Here is a 24,161-nt window from a genome sequence, read left to right on the forward strand (position 1 = left end):
CTCGGCATGAGTTGTCCCTCTGGTACCACTGACATTTTCTTGAGGAAGAGCCAGCAGCAGTGGTTGCTGCAGGGCCTCTGTGAGGTTCATTGCTGGTCAGAAGGGGAAACCCAACTTCTGATAATCGACAGTGCAATGTTTTCATTTATTTAAGATGTGGTAATTTTTTATGTTGGAAAGGATTAAGACTGCTGGAATGTAGGAATGAATCTCGCCTCCTTCCCCCAGAGTTTTCCTGGCAGCCCTGGGGTTGGTGTCTGCTGCAGCCTGGGCTCCTGTGGAGGGGCTGGAGCTCAGGCGTCAGGTGTGTGTCCACTCAGCTCCAAACTGTTGATAAATATTGCACAGCTCCAGTTCAACTCTACAGTTGGACCACAGGGGATTTGTCTGGCTGCTTCTGGTGCTCACTGGACCAAAGAGGAGGGGGTTCTTTTGGAGCTTAGTGAAGGTGAGCAAGGGGCTGGCATGAATTGAGAAGGAGCATTCCCTGCCACTCTTCCTGCCTGTCTCATGCAGGGCTCTGGGCCCAGGGGTGGGAAGGAGCCCGTGGCCTCTGAGGAGCTGCTTTGGTGTGGAGCAGTCTGGCTGCTCCTGCTGCACTGTCCTGGTGCCCGTGTCCCCTCCAGCCATCTGAATCCCTTCAGGCTGGCCACCCTGCCAGGACCTGTGGGGACAGGTGACCCCTGTGTCCCCCGTGTCCCGTTCAGAGGTTGCCTGAGTTTCCTGGTTTCCCTTTCTAAAGAGGGTTGCAGAAGTCTTTAAAAAGATGGAACGAAGTGTGAAGTGCTGCCATTTGCAGGTGGAGCACACAGGAGAGCGGCTGCAGGCCCCGTAGTGCACAAACCAGTGATTTTTAACAAGCCCTGGAATCGCACTGCCTCTCCCAGTGCTCCATAACCAAGAACCTCTTCAGTATGAATTCCCCCTAAAAGACAGAGCTTTTGCAAGCACCTCAGATATTTCCCAAGCCGTGGGACTCATCAGATCTACTCTGCTCATTCAGAGCTATGTGGTTTTTCCAGTGAACCTGACAAGTTTTAACATGACTTGAATGAAGTACGAAGGAAGAGAACATCTATTCTGTTCATATAGTGAAGAGAGCTCAACTTTGCTTTCCTGCACCGAACGAGGTGAAAGGGGACATAGTACAAACCCTTTTAAAGCAAATTCAGACCTTGCAGTCCTAAATCTTACTTTATATGAGTTAAACTCTGTCAGGAGGTGAGTTACTGAAACAATGGACCCACCCGCACTTTAAGTTGTACCTTAGAACGAAGGGTTAGTAGGAACTGGTCTTTTTTTGCCACCATGAATACCATGTATGAGTGACTAAGAGTTGGTAAAGACATGCTATATTGAGAACTTTTCACGCTTTGGTTTGATCCGACATTCAGTTTACAGTTCCAAGTCTGGTTTCCAGCAACTCGCTGTTAATTCCCGTTTTTTCACCCAAGGGTGAGAAAGTGCAAGCACATTCCCCGAACGGCTTCTCGAACGCTTTTGGGGCGGTGGGAGCTCACTTACCTGCCACCATCGCCGCCTCCCGCTGCTCTCGGAGCTGCATCCCGAGCCGCCCGGAGCCTCCAAAGCGATCCTGGAGCTACAGCAGGCGGGAGAGAATCCCCTGGCAGAGGGCAGCTGGACCAACCATGTCTGGCAGCAAGGCTTTTGGGCTTCCGACGGCTTTTTTTTGGTGATACGCGATCCGAGAGCCAAAATTCCCCTGGCCAGGAGCAAGTGGAGCAACTGGCTTTCTCATTGCTGGGAATGAGTCACCTGCCAGGGAAGGTGAGAGCTGCGCTCCCTTCCTGCTGCGGGGAGATGGAGCCGTGATTCAGCGGGAGGTGCCGGGGAGGAGCAGCCGCTGCTGCGGGGCCCGCGGGCTGTGCGGGCTCTGCGGGCTGTCCTGCCTCTGTCTGTGCCTCTGTCCTGCCTCTGTCCTGCCTCTGTCTGTGCCTCTGTCTGTGCCTCTGTCCTGCCTCTGTCTGTGCCTCTGTCCTGCCTCTGGGTCACTGTGCGGGGCCCGCGGGCTGTGCGGGCTCTGCGGGCTGTCCTGCCTCTGTCCTGCCTCTAGGTCACTGTGCGGGCTGTCCTGCCTCCATCTGTGCCTGTGCCTCTGCCCCCCGTGTCACTGTGCGGGGCCCGCGGGCTGTGCGGGCTGTGCGAGCTGTCCTGCCTCTGTCTGTGCCTCTGTCCTGCCTCTGTCCTGCCTCTGGGTCACTGTGCGGGCTGTCCTGCCTCTGTCCTGCCTCTGTCCGTGCCTGTGCCTCTGCCCCCCGGGTCACTGTGCGGGGCCCGCGGGCTGTGCGGGCTGTGCGGGCTGTCCTGCCTCTGTCCTGCCTCTGTCTGTGCCTCTGGGTCACTGTGCGGGGCCCGCGGGCTGTGAGGGCTGCCTGTGCCTGTGTCTGTGCTTCTGGGTCACTGTGCGGGCTGTGCCTCTGCCCCCTGGGTCACTGTGCGGGCTGTGCTGCCTGTCTGTGCCTCTGCCTCTGTCTCCCGGGTCACTGTGCGGGCTGTCCTGCCTCTGTCCTGCCTCTGTCCTGCCTCTGTCCTGCCTCTGTCCTGCCTCTGTCCTGCCTCTGTCCTGCCTCTGGGTCACTGTGCGGGCTGTCCGTGCCTCTGTCCGTGCCTCTGTCCGTGCCTCTGTCCGTGCCTCTGTCCTGCCTCTGGGTCACTGTGCGGGCTGTCCTGCCTCTGTCCGTGCCTGTGCCTCTGCCCCCCGGGTCACTGTGCGGGGCCCGCGGGCTGTGCGGGCTGTGCTGCCTCTGTCTGTGCCTCTGTCTGTGCTTCTGTCCTGCCTTTGGGTCACTGTGCGGGCTCTGCGAGCTGTCCTGCCTCTGTCCGGCCTCTGTCCTGCCTCTGTCCTGCCTCTGGGTCACTGTGCGGGGCCCGCGGGCTGTGCGGGCTGTGCTGCCTGTGCCTGTGTCTGTGCTTCTGGGTCACTGTGCGGGCTGTGCCTCTGCCCCCTGGGTCACTGTGCGGGCTGTGCCTCTGCCCCCTGGGTCACTGTGCGGGCTGTGCTGCCTGTCTGTGCCTCTGTCTCCCGGGTCACTGTGCGGGCTGTCCTGCCCTGCCCCTGCCTCTGTCTCCCGGGTCACTCGGGGCTGTGCGGGCTGTCCTGTCCTGCCCTGCCCCTGTCTGTGTCTCCCGGGTCACTGTCCTGTCCTGCCCCTGTCTCTGTCTGTGTCCCCCGGGCCGCTCGGGGGCCGCCCGCTCCCTGGGGATTCTACCTCTGCCTGAAAACTCTGCTGCTGGATAGACGGAAATATCTGCTGATCAACATTATCTTCTCAATTGTTAATTTGCTTGTGTTTAGATTATCTTCAGTGTGGTGCTTTGAACAGGTCCTTCCTTCCAAGGAACGTGGAGGATGAAAGTAGAAGGCCAAGTGTGTCACTCGGTGCTGCAGCTAAAGGAGCTGAGTGTCCCTGTCCCTGTCGCCTGCCGTGCTGCTCCCCAGGACTGGCTGAGCCCCTGCCTCCCACAGCCCTGCCCTTAGTGCTCCTGCCTGTTCCTGTGTCTGCAATCAGACTCCGGTGCCTTTAGAGCACTGAGAGAATCCTGGGATAAAATTGGGACATAGATATCGGGACTGCTCTGTTGGGACAAAACTCTGCTTCATGTCGGTGGAGGATGAAGTGGGTAATTTTCCATTTTCTGCTGTCTTCTTTAAGAAAAGGCAAATTCCCACCTCTCTTGTAAAAATTCAGGAGAAAAGAAAAAAAAAATCCCAGTGCTCTGAGAGCAATGGTGGCCAAGGCCATTTTCATAACCCGCCTGGACTTTTCCATAGACATTTTAGATATTTTTTTCTCAGCTATCTGAGCCCCTGGTGCCCCTCTGCTGAGGCTGGACACCCCCTGCACAGGAGCCAGCTGCAAGGGGCCAAGGCAGAGCAGCACCCAGCCGCTGCCCTGCAGGGCTGAGCAGCTTCTGCTGGCCTCTGCCCAGGGAATCTAGGGCTAAGTCCCCTGTTTCTGCTTGTGGGCAGACTGCAAAATCTCCTCCTGCCTCGGGAGCTCTCCCTTGCAGCAGGCACAGTCCCTGATCACAGGAGGCTGCTGGCACAGCTGCCCTTTGAAGCCCAGCTTTTGCAAGGCAAAGCAAGGCCATGCAGATGGAGCTGCAGGAGCAGGGGCTCACCCTGCTGTGCTCTCAGCTTTACTGTCACAGGCTGCCAAACCCATCCCAGGAGCTGGTATCCTGTGGGATGGTCCCAGCTGCAGGCACACGGCACCCCCTGAGGAGGGAGAAGGCTTTTCCTCCAGGCAGGGAGAGGAGCCCTGCTGGAGCCTTTGCCCTGCACGTGTAGGATGGTGTGTGCCAGCCTCCCCTTCTTTCGGCCGTCCCTTGTGCTCCAGGCTTTGGCAGCCACCTGTTGAGGACAGGGGAACAAAACCCAGGGGGTGTATAGGGGTTTGTACGCTCCTGGAGCAATCCCCTGCACGAGGCAGTGAGCTCCAGAGGCAGGGCACAGCTCCTGCAGCCCTGCCCAGGGCACGGCCGGGCTCCAGGGGCACAGCTGGGCTCGGGGGATGCAGCCACCCCTGCAGCTCTCAGCCCTGCAGCCCAGGCAGGCACAGCAGCACGTGTTGCCTGCATTTGTGCTGCTGCTTTCCAGCACTGCCAGTGCTGGCTGCTCTCAGTGCCCGGGTGGTCTCCCAGGCCGGGGGCTAAGGGCCAGTGCAGCAGGACCTGCTGTGGGGAAAGAGGGATCAAGTTGAAAGCGACAACCGAAATGTTTAAAAAAATGTAATTTAATTGCTTGCAGAGACACAAGTGTTCAGGGATTGGCACTCTGGGAGCAGAGTTTACACACCAAAACTGATGTGTTAGTTGTGATCAAATAATACATAATACCTGCACCAGGATGGGGCAAGACACATTAACTTTTCTTTCAAATCTCTGGTTTTTGGTGTGCCAGTAGGAGATAGAATCCAGTGCCCTGGCACCCCTGAGCAGGCTCCAAGGCAGATGTGTTGCTGGCTGCTCCCAGGCTGCAGCAGGTCAGGACGAGCTGACACACGAAACCCTGAAACGTGGGGAGCTCATCAAAACAGCACAGGAGAAATGCAAAGGACTGATGGAAAGAAAAGCTGAAGGTAACCTGTAACTTAACTATTGTTCACCTTATTTACAGGCTGGATGTCCCTTTTTTGTGTGCTGATGATTAGAGAGCAGCTCTCAGATTTCATAAGAGCCCAAACAACGTTATTACAACAATTACAGCATTGCTTCATTCTCAAACCTCTTCACTGCCATATTTAGCAATGTGAACTGCAGGGTTATGTTAAAGCACACTCATCACCTGGGCAATGCACAGCACTGGCTCTTTCTGTGTTTTCAGCAGAAAAGGGTCAGCAAGACCAGAGCTTACAGCACGGGGAGGACTCTGCAGTGTTACAGCTGCAGATGTGGAGGAGCACATCTGACAGTTTCCCCTTTCCTGACTGGATCTCTCCAGTCACCGTGTGGTGCCTGTCACTAACAGGGGAGGAAGGAAAGTAGCCAATTAAGAACTGCCTTTAAAAGCTCCAATCTTTCCCCCTCTGTCCTCAATTTCCTCCCTGTGCGCTGCCAGGGCAGCTGCAGATCCAGGCTGGCTGCTCCTGTCTGCGGGCTCAGCTCTGCCCTGGTGCCTCCCCTGTGCCCTGCTGGCCCTGTGCAGGGGCCACCATGTGGGTCACACCTTGGCTGCTTGGCTTGTCTGCCCAGCTCTTGCTCAGGATGCAAATCATTGCTTTGCATTTCTAATCACCTGAAGCAGTGCAGTGAGTTGTGAGAGTTTTCTGAGTACCCAGAGCTGTGGGAGCCTGGATGGGGGATGTGTGGAGCTGTGCCAAGGGTCAGGATGTCTCTGGAGAGCAGTTTGGCTCTGAGCACTCAGGAATTACCATACTAGTAAAAAAAAAAAAAAAAAAAAAAAAAAATTCTTACAAGCCTCTATGTACAGAATTGAGTGAATTCCTATTACAGTCACGTGCTGAGTGCCCTGTAGTTCCCTTTTCAGGAGCCCAATGACCTGTGGGGATGGTTAGAACAAGTGTCAGTGCTTTCTGTGTGCAGCTGGCCCGTGGGGGCCTGGGACAGGTCATTTCTGCAGGTGGGTTCAGAGCCTCGTGGCACTTTTCAGTTCCCAGGTTGTCTGGGCTGAGGACAAGCCACGAAGGGAACATTTGTCTGTGGGAAGGGAGAGCCCTGCTGCTGCCTCAGGGTGTGAGGATGAGCAGCAGTGGGCACAGCGGAGCTGGGAATGCTCTTTGCTGTCCTGCTGGCTCAGGGGACAGTGAGGGTTTGCTCAGGGCACTGCCAGCACCTTCTCGGTTTGGGAAAAAGGTGACTGTTGCATTGAACACGCTGGCAAACTCTGGTGACTTCCATGAATGCCTTGGCTGCCCTGGAGGAAGGTGGGAGCCCAGCAGAGGAGGTGCAGGGCACACTGCTGAGCTCCCTGCCTGCTCCCTGGACTCCTGCCAGGGGAGATCTGGCAGCAAGAGTTTATTCTATTTGCTCCTCCTAAAGGAGCCCCAAACACGGCTCTGTGTGATCCGTGCTGAACAAGATACTGACTGGGCTGTTCTGTGAGCCTTAAAACACAGAGACCCGAACTTGGAGGCTTTTTAACTGCTGTGATGTTTACTCCCTCTGGAAGCAGTGATCTAGAACTTTGTAGAAAAAATGTGCAAAATCCCAAGTTCTAGAATTCAGGGACTTTTTTCCCCCAAGTGGATCAAGCAGGTGTTCTGTCCTTGCAGTCACCTTCACTTCTTTGCTACAGAGTTTGGTCGCTTTTGCTCCCTTTTACCTACCTACAGCTGAAAAACAGATGAGTAAGACTCCTCAGAAACCTTTGGCACACCCTTTATTTAAGGACCAACTCATCCCATTTTGTGGTTACACCCACCCTAACACAGGCTCCCAGCACTGAGCTGTGTGAGCTGCCAGTGTGTGTGCACAGCCTTGGATGAGCCTTGATCACAAGCAGAAACCAGAAAATAAAGTGAATTTCTGTTCTTCAGCATCCTCATAGTTTCTCACTGCCACCCTGCTCTGTAAATCCAGAGCTGGAGGCAGTGCTGGGAGCCCTTGGCACCTGTGTGACTCAGAGGAAGAGGGAGGGCTGAGATGGAGAGCTGAGCCCTGAATTCCTCCCCGCTCTGTGTGAGATTTGGGAGCACAGATTTCAGTGGGCACCTCCTTTGTGAAAGTCACAACTGCTTTACAGACCCTCTTCTCCCACTGCTTGGCCCAGGCCCCTCTGTTCATTGTCACTCTGTGCCAGCAGATTGAGGGGAACGTTTCCAGTCTCCTGTTCCTGTCCTTTCCAGTCTTGCTGTTCCTCTCAGCACTTACTGAAATGCTGACTATTTCAGCAGCTAAAAGTTTATTCTACTTGCTTCTCCTAAAGGAGCAAAGTTAATCCTGTTAACGGTGTTTGTGTGTGGGGAGAGCCTTTCATGCAACAGCATTTCATCTAAGAGATAGATGATGGCTGAGATAACACTGATTTATAGGGAAATTCAGAACCAATTGAGAGCTGGTTGGAGATGAGTGCAGTTTCCAGTCAGGAAGGGTGTTACAGTGGTGGAAGGCGTGTAACATGCCTGGTGAAGGAGATGTGGTGGGGAGAGGTTGCTAAATAAGACACACTTCTCCCTATGTGGCATTGGCTGGGGAGCCCCAGAGGCAGATGTAATTAATACACAGCAATCTAAAACAGCTTGGAAAAAACCAAACTGTATGGAGCAACCTGCTGGATTGACTGCTGCGAACAAGGAATTTCTAAAAATAGCAGTCAAGTGGTGATCCAAGTGTCTGGCACGTGTGAGAGAGTGTAAAGCCGGCAGGAGAGCTGGAGGAGAGGGGATGGTTGGGGATAAGGGACGCTGCCGTCTTGAGAGAGTGACATAAATTCCAGAGTTTTGGATCAGGAGGTGGTGTTCCTGTGGGACAGTCAGGAGAGCTCTGGGTGCAGTCTGGGCAGCTGGTGGAGAGGGATTCTCTGCGTGGGGAGGCTCAGGCAGTGCCCCCTGCTCCCTTCAAATGCCTGTTGTTGGCACTGGGGTGGGGGAATGTCACCAAGGGGGACATCTCTGGGCTCCTCCCTGGTGAGTGGTGGTAGGGAGGCTGAGCACCACAGGCTCTGGGGCCCCTTTGAGGGGGATGCAGCCCTGGGAAAACTGGGGCATTGGCCCCACTGTCCTCCCACAGAGTCCTGCTGGGGCAGAGAGGAAGGAGGGTGAACTGTGGGTGCTAGGAAAGCAATCACATGTGGGAGAGAGGCCAGGAGGGCTGGGAAGGGACCATGTCCTTCCCTCTGCTCCTCCTCTTCCCTTCTCTTGGTGTGCAGCCAGCTGACACTCGGGGTAGGAGTCACTGACACACAGCCAAGAGCTCCCAAATAAAGCTGAGCTGCCCTTTGGAGTCAGTAAGCTGCTCAGCTGTTGGCAAGGGAGGTGTTTTAGTTTAGAAGCAGACAGAATTAACCTGTGGATTGTCTTGGGCAGTTTAAGCAAGAGCCTTTTGCCCATTAAGGCTGTGCAGTGAGTATACATAGAACACCCATTTTGCTGTATTTATTGAGTGTTAATGTGACTTGGCAAACACCCCTTTGTGTTCTTCAGCAGAAGTAAACCAAACTGTTTTTCAAGTTCCCTGTGAACACGTAGAGCAGAGGGTGCAGCTGCAGAATCAGGACTCGGTAGGAGACACTCGTGTGTCCAGCTCCGTTTTGGGGTCTGTGTGGGCTGCTCCCTGAAGAGCCTTCACCCTCCTGTAGAGCACCTTCTCCACGAAGGGCTTGCACAGGAACAGGTAGATCAGGGGGTCCATGCAGACGTTGGTGGCCGCCAGCCACAGCGTGCTCTCCTTGGCCACAAAGAGCTGGTTCTGCAGGTGGCACTCCATGTGGGCACTCGTTTGGCTCAGTGTGTAGGGCACCCTGCTGAAGTGGAAGGGGGCAAAGCACAGGAAGAACACGGTAAAAATGATGAATACTTTCCCCTTGATCCGTTTTTCACTTCCGTTGCCTTTCTGCTGTGTTTTCATGTAAGACTCGTACACCTTTTTGGCAATAATGATGTAAAATACCAACATGAGGATGAGGACGGTCCAGAAGATGAGCTGACAGATGTAGTTGACAGCCTCGTGCCATTTGAGTCCCAGGTGACTCTTCAGGGAGGCACACTTTCTCACCGACTGGGGTGTCGCTGCCTTGTTGGACAGGATCATGTTGGGCAGAGAGAGAACAAGGAAGAAGAGCCAGACCAGGCTGGCCAGGATCTTTGCTGAGGTCAGGTTTTGCACCCAGAACTTCCCGAAAGGTCTCACAATCTTGAGAAACCTGTCGAAAGCGATGAGCCCCAGCAGCACTATGCTGATGTACATGGTGTCGTAGAATATCACAGCTGAGAAGCGACACACAAAGGCCTTGAGCTGCCACGGGCCCAGGCCAGAGTCGGTCAGGATCTTCAGGGGAAGCATCAGGGTCATTACAAAGTCAGAAACTAAGATATTTTTCAAGTAGACGATGAAAGTCGATGTGCTTGGGATGTGGAAGAAAGCCCAGCAGGCCAGGCTGTTCAGCACCAGTCCCAGGAGGAAGATGAGGCTGTAGAGTGCTGGGAAGAGCAGGTGGGTGATGGTGGTGTCACGGTGGCACTGGGCAGGGGAGGCTGCCCCACTGCTGTTAGCAGCAGTGCTCGTGTTTGCAGAGTCTCCCATTGCTGGAAACAGGCTTGGGTGAGGAGCAGGGAGAGAACACAAAACACAGCCTTCTGGATATGTTGTATTGCATGTTCCTTACAGTGACAGCAAGGCAATAAACACAAAACCTGGGCCTGTGTTAAACAGACCAATTTCTCTTCTGGTTCATGGAAAATCTAAATCTTTGATGAAATTTAAGTTGTTTATAAGCTAACATCCACTGAAGAGTTAAAAACTTATTTTGGAATATGGGTTACCCTAGGGTAATGTCACAGCAGGGTGCAAGAGCAGAATGCCTGGAGCACTGTTGGTCTTTCCATGAAATGTATTTTAGCATTGAATGGAAATGGTAGAGCCCAAAAGCCAGTCACTTCTGGGAAAGTGACTTCTGGTAATTCTTTCCAAGCACCCACTCTTTCCCTTTCTCAGCACAGCTCTAGACAGCATTTCCAAGATCAGATGCACACGGGTGGCTCCCAGCCCTGAGCACCAGCTGCCCAAACACCCCTCACACCCCCAAACCCCCCAACCCTGCGAGTACCTGGACAGACCTGCAGCTGCTGTCCCTGTTCTGTCCTGTCCTGTCTCATCCGCTGCTCCTCTGCCAGCAGAAGCCTCCAGCAAAGTGTTCAGAGTGGGGAAATGTGGAGAAAGATGAGACCTTTTTCTGTTGGTGTGTGGTTTCCTTCCTCATTTTCATGTGGCGTCTGTTTGCTATTCGCTGCTGCTTTTCTCTTCCCTTTGCTCTGTGTGAGAAAGCACAGCATCTTCTCCTACACCAGGAAAGGAAACTTGACCCTGCCTCTCAGGGCAGACACATCTCTGGGTTTGTGTGTGTGTGGGACAGACCTGCCACACCTGGACTGGAGGGATGAACAAACCCAGAGTGTTTCCTGACAGCATTCCAGGAGAATCCTCAAATGTGTCTCCTCGTTGTTTGTGTGGATTCAATGGATTCCATGTTCCCGTCCTTGCCAGTGGCTCAGAGCCACCTCCCAGTGCTCAGCTCCACAGCCATGAGCACGGATGGCCCAGGGCTGCCCCTCTCCCTGCACCTGCTGTCACTGACCCGTGGGCCCGAGCTTGTCTTTGGCTCTCCAGAATGGATTCCTGGGCTTTTTGGCCCGTGGAGCCAGGGGATGCACTGTGCTGCTTACAGCCATGCCCTGGTCCTGGCAGGAGCTGCTGCTGCCTGGGAAGCTGTGGACTGATGCTGTGTTTGTTGGGTGTGATGCTGGAGCTGGGTGCATTTCTCTGGGGACACAGCTGCTTGTGTGGGTTTGTTGCTGCCTGCTGATGTGCCACTGTGCCTCAGGGCTCAGTGCCACGTGGGCATTGATACCTGACATTGAGGTATCCTGGTCAGGCCATTGCCTGGGGCAGGTGTGGGTTGCTCCGTGGGGTGCTCAGGCTGCAGCTGAGGCAGGGAGTTTGTGCACCAGCTCCTGGGACATTCTGGTTAATGTGGGCACTGGTGTCAGGGTTAAATCCCAGCCTTGGGAATGGCTGGATTCAGTCCCCCCAGCACTGCCACGGTGTGATGTGTCCTGGCTGCCCAACCCGCCTTCTGGCCCCCACTGGTGACACGTCGGCGTGTCACAGCCCCCTGCAGTGCCCCGGGGCTGATGGCCATGGCACTGCCTTCCACGGCTTAAGCTGAGCTCCTGATGCTGCTCCCGGCTGTCAGCAGGTCACAGGGACCTCTGCACACCCCATCAGTGGTGGCTCTGGGGACAGGCAGGTCTGTGTGTCTGTTGTTTGGACAGCCCAGCTGGTCAGGGGAAGCAGCTCCTGGGTAATTGCCACTCTCTCCGTGTGTGCAAGAAACGTGTGGAGTGAGAACTGTGTGGGAGCCGGGCATTTGGCACTTCCCTCCCTGGGCGTTCATGGCACTTGGCCTGGGGCCTGTGGGCTGCTGGGGGAACACACTCAGGGCAGCTAGACACTGTCTCCAGGGAAATCCTGGTGCCCTGTGCTCTGTGGTGGAGCCCAGTCACTGATGGGGTCAGCTGGAGCAGGGCCCCGAGCAGTTTGTAGCAGGGTGAATTCGCCCCAGTGAGGTATCAGAGATGCACAAAGCCCAGGGCTGAGTGGGGCAGTGAGTGATCAGCAAAGGAGCTGCCTTTTGACTGCTTAGGAAATTGGGTTTGGGTTGTAGAAGTGCCCTGGCAGGCAGGGACACGTCCCAGGAAGGGGCACAGGCGATGGCTTTGGCAGGATGGGCTCTTGTGTGATGGGGACACACACTGCTCAATTGGAGCTGTTTGCAGAGCTGATAAATGAACCACAATTTGTTCCAATAGCCCACAATTTATTCCATGTGCAAGTGCTGTGATACCTCAAAATGTCATGTACTTGAAAATACTTCCCTGTTTTTTTTTCAAGTTTTCCAAGTGCAAAAAGGGAAGTGGTTGAGTTTTTTGTATAGTGCAAAAAACTGCCCTTAATCATCAGTAAAGAAGTTCCCATGAGTCTCTTTCCCCAAGATCTCAGTATGATGTAAGTTACTGTACCACGAGTGTTTGTATGTTTTCTAATATAATGTTCTCTGAGAAAACATACAGTTTTGTTTATTTATGTAGTAGGGGGAAGGATTTGGGGATTTAATTCATACCAAGATAAACCTGATTATTGGTCAATGCATTAGGAACTGCAAGCACAGAATGGGATAAGCAAAGTGTTATTCTGTTACCAAAAATCTGCACAAACGGCTCCTCTACATCTGGCTTCTGTTTGTCTGCTAGTTGCATACAAGGCGACAACTCCCTGTGTTGAAAAATCCCATCTCCTGTGGATTTTATCCTCATTTCTCAGATCCTGTGTTGTCCTGGACTTTACTCTGGCCCAAGTTCAGCTATTTCTGCAAAATCTTTGCAGTTCATTATATCATTTGTAGCATTTTGCGATTCTATTTTAAGTTTTTCCTCACAGTTCAATCTTTAAGTTCAGACTTCTTCCAGGCAGTTCTGAGGTGTGAACGTTGGGGAGCTCCTGTTTTGGCAGGGATGGAGGCTGGGGTCAGGGGAGCTCCTGTTTTGGCAGGGGAGGTGGTTTGGGTCAGGGGAGCTCCTGTTTTGGCAGGGATGGAGGTTTGGGTCAGGGGAGCTCCTGTTTTGGCAGGGATGGAGGCTGGGGTCAGGGGAGCTCCTGTTTTGGCAGGGATGGAGGCTGGGGTCAGGGGAGCTCCTGTTTTGGCAGCAGAGGAGGCTGGGTCAGGGGGACTCCTCTGTTCTTTAAGCTTTCTAGTTTTGCAGGCAGTGGTTCCAAGGTGCTCGTGCTTCATCTGCAGGACTGTTTCTAAAGAAGCTGGTGAAGTTGTGTGCACTCCTCATGGTCCTGGGCTCCTGCCCCCCTCAATGGCCCTCTGTGGGCGGGAAGGGGCGTGTGGAGGGCTGAGTCTAGAGTGGTGTCTCGTCAGTGTCATCCCCCTCCTGCTGCTCCTTGGGGAGTGCCCCGAGCCCCAGCACTGCCCTGTGCTTGCACAGCATGTCCAGCAAGGATTTCCTAAATGATTTGCAGAGGAAAAAGTAAATGAAGGGGTCCAGGCAGGCGTTGAGGGACGTCAGCCACAGCGTGGTCTCCTTTAGGTAGAACAGGGTGTTCTGGGCGGAGCAGTCAAACACATCTCTCGTTTGGCTCAAGGTGTATGGGATTCTGGTAAAGTGGAATGGCACAAAACAGATAAAGAACACAGCAATTATTATGAAAACCTTGAAGTTGACAGTCTTTTTGGATGCCTTCCCTGTGCTCCGTGTCCTTTTGTAGGATTTGTACAGTTCCTTGCTGATGAGGAGGTAACAAACCACTATGACTGCTAAGTTAACCCAGAAGATGAGCTGACAAACGTAGTTCACAATTTCGTGCCAGACCAAGCCAAACTCTGACTTGAGGAGAGCACACTTCCTTACGCTCTTGGGTGTTTTCTTCTTGTTGTTGAAGATCATGTTGGGCAAGGAGAGCGAGAACATGAACACCCAGATGGCTGTGGACAGGATCTTGGCAGCCAAAAGGCTCCGTGGGGTTGATGTTCTGAATGGTGAGGTGGCTTTCTGATAACGATCGACAGTGATCAGACCAAGGAACAGGATGCTGATGTACATGGTGAAGTAAAACACAACCTGGGTGACCTGGCACACAAACCCTCTCAGGACCCAGGACACCAGCTTGGCATCACTGAGGATCTTAAATGGAAAAGTCAAGATCATGAGGAGGTCAGAAATGACAGTGTTCTTGAGGAAGATGATGAAATTGGATTTACTGGATACTTTAAAGAAGACCCACATTGCCAGGCCATTCATAGTGATCCCCACCAGGAACAGAAATGTGTAGAGTAAAGGGAAGATGACTTGGCTGATCCTGCTGTCGCTGGTGCAGTTGCTGTCGTTCCTGGAGGTGCTGAACTGGGCTGTGGCTTTCATTTGCATGGTGGTATTCCCTCTCCCTGGAGAAACAAAGAGAAAAAGAAAAAGAAGAAGAATTTGAGAGTTGTATCTGTTATGAGGTTTCAGCCTTTTCAGTCAGCTTTGGGTTGCTGTGTTGGGAACAAATGCACTCAGCTGGTGGGGCCCCAGATGGACCAGGGCAGCTCTCAGGCGTGCAGTGATGCAGTTGTTTGTGTGACTGCATCTGTCTGTGTAAAACAGTCACTGGGGGAGTTGATGTGCCCTCAGCTGATGCCCAAATCCCTGACAGAGCTTTATTCCTTCCTAGAAGGTAGGAGAAACTGGCTTTTGCTTTGAAGAATGGAAGGGGTCCATGTGGCAGGTGCAGTGGAGGGCACAGCCCTGGCAGCCCCTGGTGCCCTGAGCCAGGGGCAGGTCCTGGAGGAGAGGCTGTTCCCTGGGCAGGGGCAGCTCTTCACCCTGGCAGTGCCTGTGGGCTCCCTCGGGGCAGGCAGAGGCAGCAGTGCAGCATCCCAGGCCTGGGGCTCACTCCCTCCTCCCTGTGAGCTGGTCTCTTGGCCAGTGACAGCTGCAGACTCCAGATGATGCACTGTGAGTTTCTGCTTCTGTTTTCTGTAGAAAAGGGAGAGAAATGAAATGTTAAGAAGTAATTAGCAGTTTGCTTCTTGCCTTTGACTGTCCCCCAGAGGCACTATTTGTAAAGGGAGCAGGGATTTGTCAGATTGTGCAACTTTTCTGAGCACAGAGCTGTGTTCATGTCTGCCCCTTTCGGCCCTGTGAGCCCCCAGTGTTGTTTCTGTGCACAGCCTTGCTTCTTAAAACTTTTAAAATGCTTGAAAGGAGTAGTGATTTGTAACTTTGGAGAAGGTTATTATTGAAGGAAATATTTCTTCCATATGTGACTTGTAGAGCAGTGCTTCAAGTTTTTTAAGCTATGTACAGAATGTCAACATTATATGATATGTGCATGCAATTTAAAGACTAGCTCTGCTCTGTCTGTCCCAATTACAGTGGAAAATTTGGGCAAGCAGAGTTTGTCTAGTCATTAGTAAAACTTACTGAGGTTTTTGTTGTCTTTTAAATCAGTAACAGTGGAAACCTGCCAGGGCTCCATTGAATATAAAATTACTGGAATACAAAATTTATATCTGTTCAGTTAAGGATGAAGGACAGAAGGCCAGGAAGGACAAGCCAGAGGCATTCCCAACCCTGGAGACCACATTCACGGAACTGCAGCGCTTGTTTGTCCTATTTTGATCAACCTCAGGTGACGTCTCAGGGAGTGTGACAAATGGTGACCTCAGAGTGCTGTACCTGAGGAGCCCTCAGTGCTCCTGATGTTCCTGCTCCCAGATCTCCAGCAGTGACCCCCAGCAGATCACTGGCTTTGCCTCACAGCGTCCTGCCCTCTGCCCTTGGCTCACACATCCAGCCCATCTTCCATCCCATGGAGCCACCACTGAACATCAGTGGCCTTACAGACCTTGCAGTGCAGGTGAGCAGAGTTCATCTGGGGAGTTCTGCCAGGACAGAAAGCTGTGGCACGTTTTCTGTGAAGGTAGAAAGCCCCCGAGATCTGGACTGCAAATTGCCCAGATTTGATGCCATGTGTTTGTATCTGCTTCAGTTTCCTGTCCTCTGAAACACAATGCTGGGCACTTCCCCATTCTGTTGTCCTGTGATAGTTGTGGAGAATCAATACATGCATTTCATTTTTAAACCCTTCCAAATTGATAACATTCTAGATTATTTTAACACAAAGGATTTTAGGATGGGCTTTTATGTTTTGGACCCAACCATGGTAATATTTGGTAACGCATCTGGTTGCCTGAAAAACCGTGGATTTCTGAGGAGTAGCTCTGAGGGATGCTTTTTCAGGGGAAAGGGATTTAGCTTCCTCTTCTCCTTTTTCTCTAGTGAATTGCATTTTTGTTTGCCACACAGTTTATCCTTAATGTTTCTTGGTTTAGCTTTTTTGCTCCTGTTTTAGGTGCTTAAATGGGCATTACTTTCAGTTTGTTGTTTGTGTGTGTGTTCTCAGCTGCTGGATGAGCTGAGTGTGGTGGAGGCTGAGCTGCTGCTGGAGTTGTCCAGCCTGGCTGGGAGCCTGGACAGGGCTGTGTGTCTGCATTTGTGTGCGTGCCTGCCTCCCCCTCAGCTCTGAGCACCCCACAGGCCTTCCAAGGCTTGGTGGCCTCTGTGCCTTTCCAAAGTGTGGCTTTGGCCTCTCTTCAGCAGAAGAAGCCCGTAGGCTGAGGCTGCAGGTGCAGCAGGGGGCTGCAGGTGAGCTCAGGACAATTCACCTCCTCAGCTTGTGCCCCACGGCCGGGGAGGAGCCCACCCCAGCCTTGTGCATCCTGCTTTCCCTGCTTTCCCTGTCACAGCAGGGATTTCCTGCGGCTGGCCCCCTCTGCCCTGGGCTCCCCGGGAGCCTCTGCCACAGGGACCCCGGTGTGACGGAGACCTGTGCCCTGCTGAGGGTCTGTCAGTGACAGTGGCCTGTGACAGTGTGGGACACCTTCCTCAGGTGCATTGGAGGAACTTGGGATGGTTTTGTTTGCAGGTTGTGTGGGGTGGTGGATTCAGCACCCCTGGGAGTGTTCCTCTCCAGAAAGGTGCATTTTCACTCACCTGTACGAGCCGTCTGTGTCCTGCAGCCACCTGAGGGCAACTTCGGCCACCTGCTCGGGTGTGCGCTGAGGGAACTGCTGTCACCCCTCTCACAGGCTGCTGGGGTTCCCCTTGGTTCTGCATCCCGTGGAGATGCCGTGGCCTTTGCAGCCTCGGCCTCAGCGATGGCGCTGCTGTGCCCGGCTGGGATCGGCCCGGGCCGTGTCCGTGCTCCGAGGGTGTGCGGTCCGGGAGAGCTCAGGGGGATGTTCAGTGCCCCGCAGGATGCTCAGTCCCCAGGGGCTGTGTGGGCCCGGAGGATGTTCAGCCCCCGGAGGATGTTCGGTCCCAGGTGATGTTCTGTCCCCGGAGGATGTTCAGTCCCCGGGGCTGCGGGAAGCAGGGGCTGTGCGGTCCCTGGAGGATGTTCTGTCCCTGGAGGATGTTCGGTACCGGGTGATGTGCAGTCTCCTGAGGATGTTCGGTCCCCGGGGCTGTGCGATCTCCTGAGTATGTTCAGTCCCCAGAGGATGTTCAGTCCCCGGAGGATGCTCGGTCCCAGGTGATGTGCGATCTCCTGAGGATGTTCAGCCCCCGGAGGATGTTCAGCCCCCGGAGGATGTTCAGTCCCCGGGGCTGTGTGGTCCCGGAGGATGTTCTGTCCCCCGGAGGATGTTCTGTCCCCCGGAGGATGTTCGGTCCCGGGTGATGTGCGATCTCCTGAGGATGTTCAGCCCCCGGAGGATGTTCAGCCCCCGGAGTATGTTCGGTCCTGGGTGATTTGCTATCTCCTGAGGATGTTCAGCCCCCGGAGGATGTTCGGTCCCAGGTGATGTTCTGTCCCCCGGAGGATGTTCAGCCCCCGGAGGATGTTCAGCCCCCGGAGGATGTTCAGCCCCCGGAGGAGGTTCTGTCCCCGGGGCTGGGGGCAGCAGGGCCCGAGCTCCTGTGTGTCCCGCCTGTGTCAGCCCGGGCTGCCCTGCCCGTGGAGCCAGGGGATGCTCTGTGCTGCTGACAGCAATTCCCTGGTCCTGGCAGGAATGCTGCTGCCTGGGAAGCTGTGGATTGATGGTGTGGGGTCCCCTCACCCCTCACCTTGCAAGGCCCGGCGGTGCCCGGCTCTGTGCCGGGGCTCCTCGGCTGCAGTGCAGGCAGGGCTGCAGGGAAAACCTGCAAATCTCAGCTGCCAGAGCTGCAGCGCTCTGTGCAGGTCTCCTTTGATGAGGGGAGAGGCACAAACGTGTTTGAGTTTGTCAAGTTTTATGCTTGCATCTTCAGTTCCTTGATTTTTAAATTAAAAAAGAGTTAGGTTCCCGTGTGCCGTATTTTTGCCTTTTACTTTGTAAAGGAGGAGTGGAAACCTTTCAGATGCAAAGCCACATCTTGTGGTACTCACAAACTGCCCCAGTTGCTGTTCCCCCTCCTGGTTTGTGCCCCTTGTTTGGGTCTGCAGAGTTCAGATTTGTGGTTTCATTTCATAGGGAGCAGGAAAGGATTTCTCAGTAATAACATTTTAATAGCTTTACAGACACCTGGCAGCAGTAGCATTTAATCAGAAACACTAGGAAAAAGAAATAGGAAATAGAGAAGAACTACACAAGTATCTGAGCTCTGTGTTGATTTCTTCTGCTTACAAGCTAAAGTTCAGTAACACAATAACAAGTTTTGTTAACATTAGTCTACAATAACAAGTCAAAACAGCGTCTAGTAATAATACAAAGTATCAAATAATTTGTTAAAGAAATGATGCACAGAACTTGTTTGGAAGCATCTCTTTTTTTATCAAGTGGAGTTTTAAATTCCTGAAAACTGTTAATCAAATTTATGTATATATTTTGAAACAGCTATAGTTAAGGTAATGACATTACATTCATGTTGATCTCCTTGCTACCCTCGAAACACCCTGCCCCACTGCGTGTTCCCGATGACATTTCAGCTCCTCTCCCGCCTGCTGTCAGCCCAGCAGTGTCTCTCAGTCGGTTTGAAGCAATGTTAAATTACAATTCACGAATGCTCACAGTTAGAGACTCACCCTGGGTGGATTGCTGTGCTCTGGTCTCCTCTGCAGAGTCTCCTGAGTGCGTGGCAGTGAGGGAGGGGTGTCTTTGGTTTCATGTGCCTGGAACAGTTACTTATCTTCCCTAAGCTTCCTCTTTTTAAATAATTCTTTCACTTTTTTATAAAGTCCTGTCTCCTGACCACTCCTTCAGTATTGTTTCTGGTGTAAGGGCTGTCCCAGGGTGGAACACTCCTGGATTTCTGTCTTTGCTGCTGCACTGGCTGCCAGAGCACAGGGTTAACATCAGGCACTGCCCTTCATGTAATTAATTACCCTGCTAATTGCCTCATCCTCCTGCCCTGGGGTATCAGGATGTGGAGCACGGGCAAGGGCTGGCAGTGACAGGGGTCCCAGGGCTGCAGCAAATATTATATGTTAATATGTCAATTCATAGATTTTTTTTCAGTAAGGAGGAATTCTTCTCAGTTGAGCTAATTAGTGAAATTTGTCCCTGTGATATAAAACCCCATACTGGAGACAAACTCTCCTTGGAATGTGGGACCTGGGATTCATGCTGGATCTCCTGGAGTGCCCTTGAGCTCACACATTGACTCCTCGGTGCTGGGCAGGGCCCTGAGTGACAAGGCAGCAGCTTGGTCTGCAGTGCCCTGCTGAGGGTGTGCATGGGACACCAGGGCTGGGCCAGGTGAGCCCACCTGGGCTCCGTGGGCTCTTTGTTCTGTGGCTTCTTTTCTGCATCGTTTTCATTTTCACCCCTGTTGCTGAAGTGACTGAGTAAAGTACTCCGAGCTTCGTTGAATCAGTCTGTGGGGTTCAGCAGAAGGGAGGATCAGCACTCACTGTCAGTCAGGAATTGATATCAGCGCTTGTGCTGCTCCAGACTGAACAGCTCAGGACAATTTTGGCTTGTTTGAAGTCTGGAAATGAGGGAAGATTCTGCATTAGGTCATTGCCTCCTGTTATGATGAGTGTTTCAGTCATTAAATGTGTAATTTATAGATTATGGGGGTTGTCTACATATATTTTTGAATAATCTGGTTTCTCAAAATATTAAGAGTTTTTATTAGGGGAATGGCTTTAAACTGACAGAGGCTAGGTTTACATTGGATATGAGGAAGATGTTTTTCCCTGGCAGGGTGGGCAGGGCTGGCACAGGGTGACAGAGCAGCTGTGGCTCCCCTGGATCCCTGGCAGTGCCCAAGGCCAGGCTGGACACTGGGGCTTGGAGTGACCTGGGACAGTGGCAGGTGTCCCTGCCATGGCAGAGGGTGACCTTTAAAGCTCCTTCCACCCCAAAGCAGTGTGTGGTTCTCTGGAGTTTGGGGCATCCTTGGCAGGGCAGAGCAGCTGAGAGGAAGCAGTTTTGTAAGAGCACAAAAGGGAACATCTAAATGCAGCCAAACCAGTTTCACTCTGGAAGAGGGAGAAAATAACTTGCACTGGGGTGAGTCAATGCTTCTATTTCTTAAGCTGTTACATAATCCTGAATCATGCCCCAAATCCCACATTACCCTGTATGGGATGGCTGAAGTCACACTCTTTAATGCCAGTTGATTCTGTGGCTTGTCCCCCTCCTGCTGGCAGCGCTGGCTGGGCACAGGGAAGGGTCCTGCAGTGACTTGGCACAGCAGCACTGGGCTGAGAAGCCTCCCACTCCTCTGTCCCTGATGCTGCTGCAGGAGAGGCTTTCCCAGGTGTTCACTGCTCACCTGGAGCAGCTGTGGGGTGTTTGAACAGTGGCCTGGTCACACTGGACACAAACACCCCCCTGAGTAAGGAAACAGCAGTTCTGCTGCCAAGCTCTGCTCTGCTTTGACCTAAATATTTATTGTTACAGACCCTCCAGGTTCTGTGAGTGCTGCTGTCTCAGACCAGGGCCACCAAAACCTGTGTGCAGAGCTGACACTGAGCTGCACCCTGCTCCAGTGCCCTGAGATCTCCGTGCTGCTCCTCAAACCATCCCTGGGCCTTCAGCCCCCTGCTCGGTGGGTGTGAGCTCAGTCGCTCCTGAGGACAACGGCACCTCTTTGCCCCAGGTTTCCCCAGAGAGGTACTTGGGCTTCCATTTTACACAAAACGTGCAGCACCAGTTCAGTCTTGTGTCCAGCTGAATTTTCAAGTCTTTTATTGAGATTCCTGATTAATTTTTATTAGCTTTCACATCTTTAGGATTGAGCAGTGCTTAGAGTTTTCTCATTGCAGCTTTTTTCCTGTCTCTCTGGTGGGATGATGCAGAGTGCCTGAGTCAGTCTCCACCAGGAGCAGGCAAAGCCGTGTGCATTTCCTGAGGTGCTGATGGGTATGTAAATACTTGTCTCTGTTGTAAGGTCCGTGTTTTGGTGTTGGGCACTCAGCTCTAAGTGGGGCACTACACTTGGTTGTTTCTTACTCACCTGGTGTTGTTCCTAGCCCCGTTGTTACAGTCACCAGGGTTATTGTGTCTGCCCTGATCCAATACCTGCTTCCACATCTTTACCTTCAGTGTGAAGCATTTGCCTTTGGGGGCAGGCTGAAGCTGTGTCCATGGGGATATCCCCATCCTGAAGCTGAGGAGGGAATCTCAGCGTTACCTGGTTTTATTGAATGATAAAATCTCCTGAAGCTTTTATAAGGTTTATGTTTTTTATTTCAGAATTTTGGTATTTGAAACCAGTAATTGCTGAAATTCAGATAAGAGCTGTCAACATTTGCCCCTGCTCCTGCACGTGGGGCAGGCAGACTCCAGGCCAGAGACAGATCTTTCCCTGGTGAGTCCCCCCAGTGGCTTTAGGCACATGCGGCTATTTCAGACGTTGTCCCCAACCTCCGCCCCTGAGTCCCAGAACATTCAAACTCAGACAAATCCCTCTCAAATACAGACAGGAAACAGGGTCTCAGATGAGTTTTCTGTGTTTTGCCACAAGCCCTGGGTGTCTGTCTGCCGTTGTGGAAATTGCAAAAGCATCACTCTTAGCAGCTCCGGGACTGGTGAGTGCTGTTCTCCAAACAAGGAACTGCCTTTGGATTGGCACGAGTTCAGCTTGTTGGCACCCTGCATTGGTAATTCAAAAGTTTTATATGCTTTGCTGAGGGAAAGCCTCAGATAAATGGGAGCAGTTGCAGTCCTGTGCTGAGGAAGCAGCCCCAGTTCTATTAGAGCATTCTGGGATGGCTCTAGGTTCCTGTGGCCTTGGCGCCACTCTCCTCATTGTGTTATCTCCCTCTCCTCCTTCCTGGATGAGTGGTGAGGAGTGTGGCTGGTGGCCCCTGATTACAGAACTGCCCAGCCCAGTTCAGGGCAGGGGCTTGAAAGCTGCAGGAGCTGGAGAAAGGGCAGCAGTTGGGGTCATCTCCTGAGGGGAGAGAGAGGAAGAACCAAAAGAGGTCTGAAACTGGGGAGCCCCTGCACACAGAGCTGAAGGGGATTAGTGCAGGAGGAGGTTACTGAGCACTGGGGTTTGGCCTCACAAAACGTTATCAGCCCCAGAGGGGGTCATGTGCCATCTGGTCTGACACAAAATACCATTGGTTTCAGAGGAGGAAATGGGGCAGCTTGGTAACCCACCCGCTGGGGCTGCTTTGCAGCTGGGTGCTGGCAAGTGTCAGCGATGAAAAGGAAGAGTGAGAGCACTCCTCTGTCTTCCCTCCTGTGGCTGTAGGAGGTTGTCTTGCTATTAAGGTCCCACCATTGTCATGCCACTTGCTTCCTGTTGGGAATTAAGCTTAAGCTCATCTCTAGCTCCAAATGTATGAGAATTTTAATTACTTAATGGTTATTGGTTTTCCTTCAGTAAAATATTCTTCCGTGATGACTGAAATGTGTTTGTGCTTCCTTGTGGTTGTGCTAGACATCCTGCCTAATCAAGTCCATGCTGGGATTTTAGAGCAAGTCTGGCAGCTCTTGTTCTCATCAGAGCCTTTAGGGGAAACTTCCTTGGGACGAGCAGCACGGACTAGAACCTTCAGCTGCCTTGTCTCCACCAAATGACATCCCTGGTTAGCCAAAGCAGTCTGGAGTGAGCTGCTGTGCTCCTGGTCAGGCCCCCGGGTGTGTGTGTGGGCAGTTCCTGCTCCCTCAGGCCCCCTGAGCTGGGGATCCCAGTCACGGCTGGGGCAGCTGGGCTGGCTCTGCCGCCTTGGATGGTCCTCAGTGGTCTCCGGTGCCTCTGCCAGGGCTTTAATCGACTCAAACAGAAACAGACTCGGCTGCAGCAGTGCCTCTTCAGGGGAAAACGCGCAGACAAAACAAGGGACTGAGGATGGGAAGTATCAAAATAACTTTACTAATGAAGTGCTGTGTTTGCTTCCCCTAAAGCGTGTCCCTGCTGAGCCAGCAGCCTGTCCTGGCCCTGGTGCTCACTTGCCTTCAGGGGCAGGATGAGCAGAGGGAAGGGCTCCTTACATCCCTGCTCCATCAAGTTACTCAGGTAGGACAAGAGCCATGAGCACCCTCTGTCAGGTGGGGGTGTGTCAGCACTTCTGTGTGTGTATGATGGTGTAAACGCAGGAAAATTACAGTGCTGCGCCAAAATGAGCAGTTCCAGGAGGGGAAAATGGAGAGGCCTTGTTTCCTCCTTTTCTCCTAAATTTGTTACAGAGAAATGGAATGGAATCTGATTCCAGTTCTTTCTAGGAGAAACAAGAAAGGTGTTACTCCCAAGACCATGTCTTCCCAGTGTTTTGCTTGATCCTGGAAAAGTTTTTTTAAGTTTAAACCTGTCCCTCTTTAGGAAACGCTGTCACCCTCTCCAGCTGGCACAGATTGAGAGTTTTGCATATTGTAAAAAGCAACATTCCTGGTCCCAGCCGCTGCCTGCAGCTCTCCTTTGGGTCTCTGGAGGTACTCACAGCCTCTGCTCCCTGTGCTCCAAACTTCTGCTCCCACCCCCGGTGCCCCAACCCAGCAGCTCCCTGAGGCTGAGCATACAGTGCCCAGAGCAGGAGTTGTGCCTCCTTCTCTCAGGTGATTTTTGCCAGCTGCTGTGACAGTGACAATTTGTGCCGTGGCTATTTCCCAAATTGCCCCTCAGCTCAGGTCCAGGCTCTGACACAGCTCCACAGCCCAGGGAAGTTCATTCCTTTGTGGATTCTCCCCCTGGGGGTTAGAAGTTCTCTGCTGGCCTGGTGGGGGCTCCTCCATCTGGGAGGGCTCTGGAGCCTTTATTCTCACTCTTCCTCAGCTGAGCCTTTTCCTGAGGTGGACACTGGCTCCTGATTTTGGCAGTCTGTGCTGATGGGTCAGACCTCTACACCTCCCGGCTGGCAGAGCCCCCAGGATAACCCTTCTCTGTCCTCCCAGTGAATTGTTCACCACCAGCTGGGTATGCTGGGGCTCCTCATCCACGGGACACTCACCCAGACCTGTCAAACACCCCTCAAGGAACGCCTGAGGAGAACAAAGGGGTCACACGGATTCAGTGAGGAAATTAAAAGTAAGTGTCATG

General features: G+C 52.9%; 2 protein-coding genes across 3 annotated transcripts; both read right to left on the reverse strand.

Annotated features, from left to right (window-relative positions):
• Positions 1-8,561: 8,561 nt before the first annotated feature.
• P2RY13 (purinergic receptor P2Y13) lies at positions 8,562-10,556 on the reverse strand. Of its 2 annotated transcripts, none has more exons than XM_066326423.1 (2): positions 10,257-10,556; positions 8,562-9,736 (listed from the first exon to the last, which is right to left on the reverse strand). In XM_066326423.1, the coding sequence occupies exon 2, from the start codon at positions 9,721-9,723 to the stop codon at positions 8,692-8,694; it is 1,032 nt and encodes a 343-aa protein (XP_066182520.1). In that variant the 5' UTR covers positions 9,724-9,736; positions 10,257-10,556; the 3' UTR covers positions 8,562-8,691. The 2 variants fall into 2 exon arrangements, with proteins under 2 accessions (XP_066182520.1, XP_066182519.1); XM_066326422.1 differs by having other exon boundaries at positions 10,247-10,556.
• A 2,047-nt stretch (positions 10,557-12,603) lies between these two features.
• Positions 12,604-18,839, reverse strand: P2RY12 (purinergic receptor P2Y12). Its single transcript, XM_066325606.1, has 2 exons — positions 18,751-18,839; positions 12,604-14,146 (listed from the first exon to the last, which is right to left on the reverse strand). The coding sequence occupies exon 2, from the start codon at positions 14,127-14,129 to the stop codon at positions 13,104-13,106; it is 1,026 nt and encodes a 341-aa protein (XP_066181703.1). The 5' UTR covers positions 14,130-14,146; positions 18,751-18,839; the 3' UTR covers positions 12,604-13,103.
• Positions 18,840-24,161: the final 5,322 nt, after the last annotated feature.

Source organism: Sylvia atricapilla, chromosome 10 (genome assembly GCF_009819655.1).
Source record: "Sylvia atricapilla isolate bSylAtr1 chromosome 10, bSylAtr1.pri, whole genome shotgun sequence".
NCBI classification, from domain to species: Eukaryota; Metazoa; Chordata; class Aves; order Passeriformes; family Sylviidae; genus Sylvia; species Sylvia atricapilla.

Coding starts and splice junctions, on each gene's coding strand:
- P2RY12 (XM_066325606.1), bottom strand. CDS start 14,129: ATGCAAATGAAAGCCACAGCCCAGTTCAGCACCTCCAGGAACGACAGC.
- P2RY13 (XM_066326423.1), bottom strand. CDS start 9,723: ATGGGAGACTCTGCAAACACGAGCACTGCTGCTAACAGCAGTGGGGCA.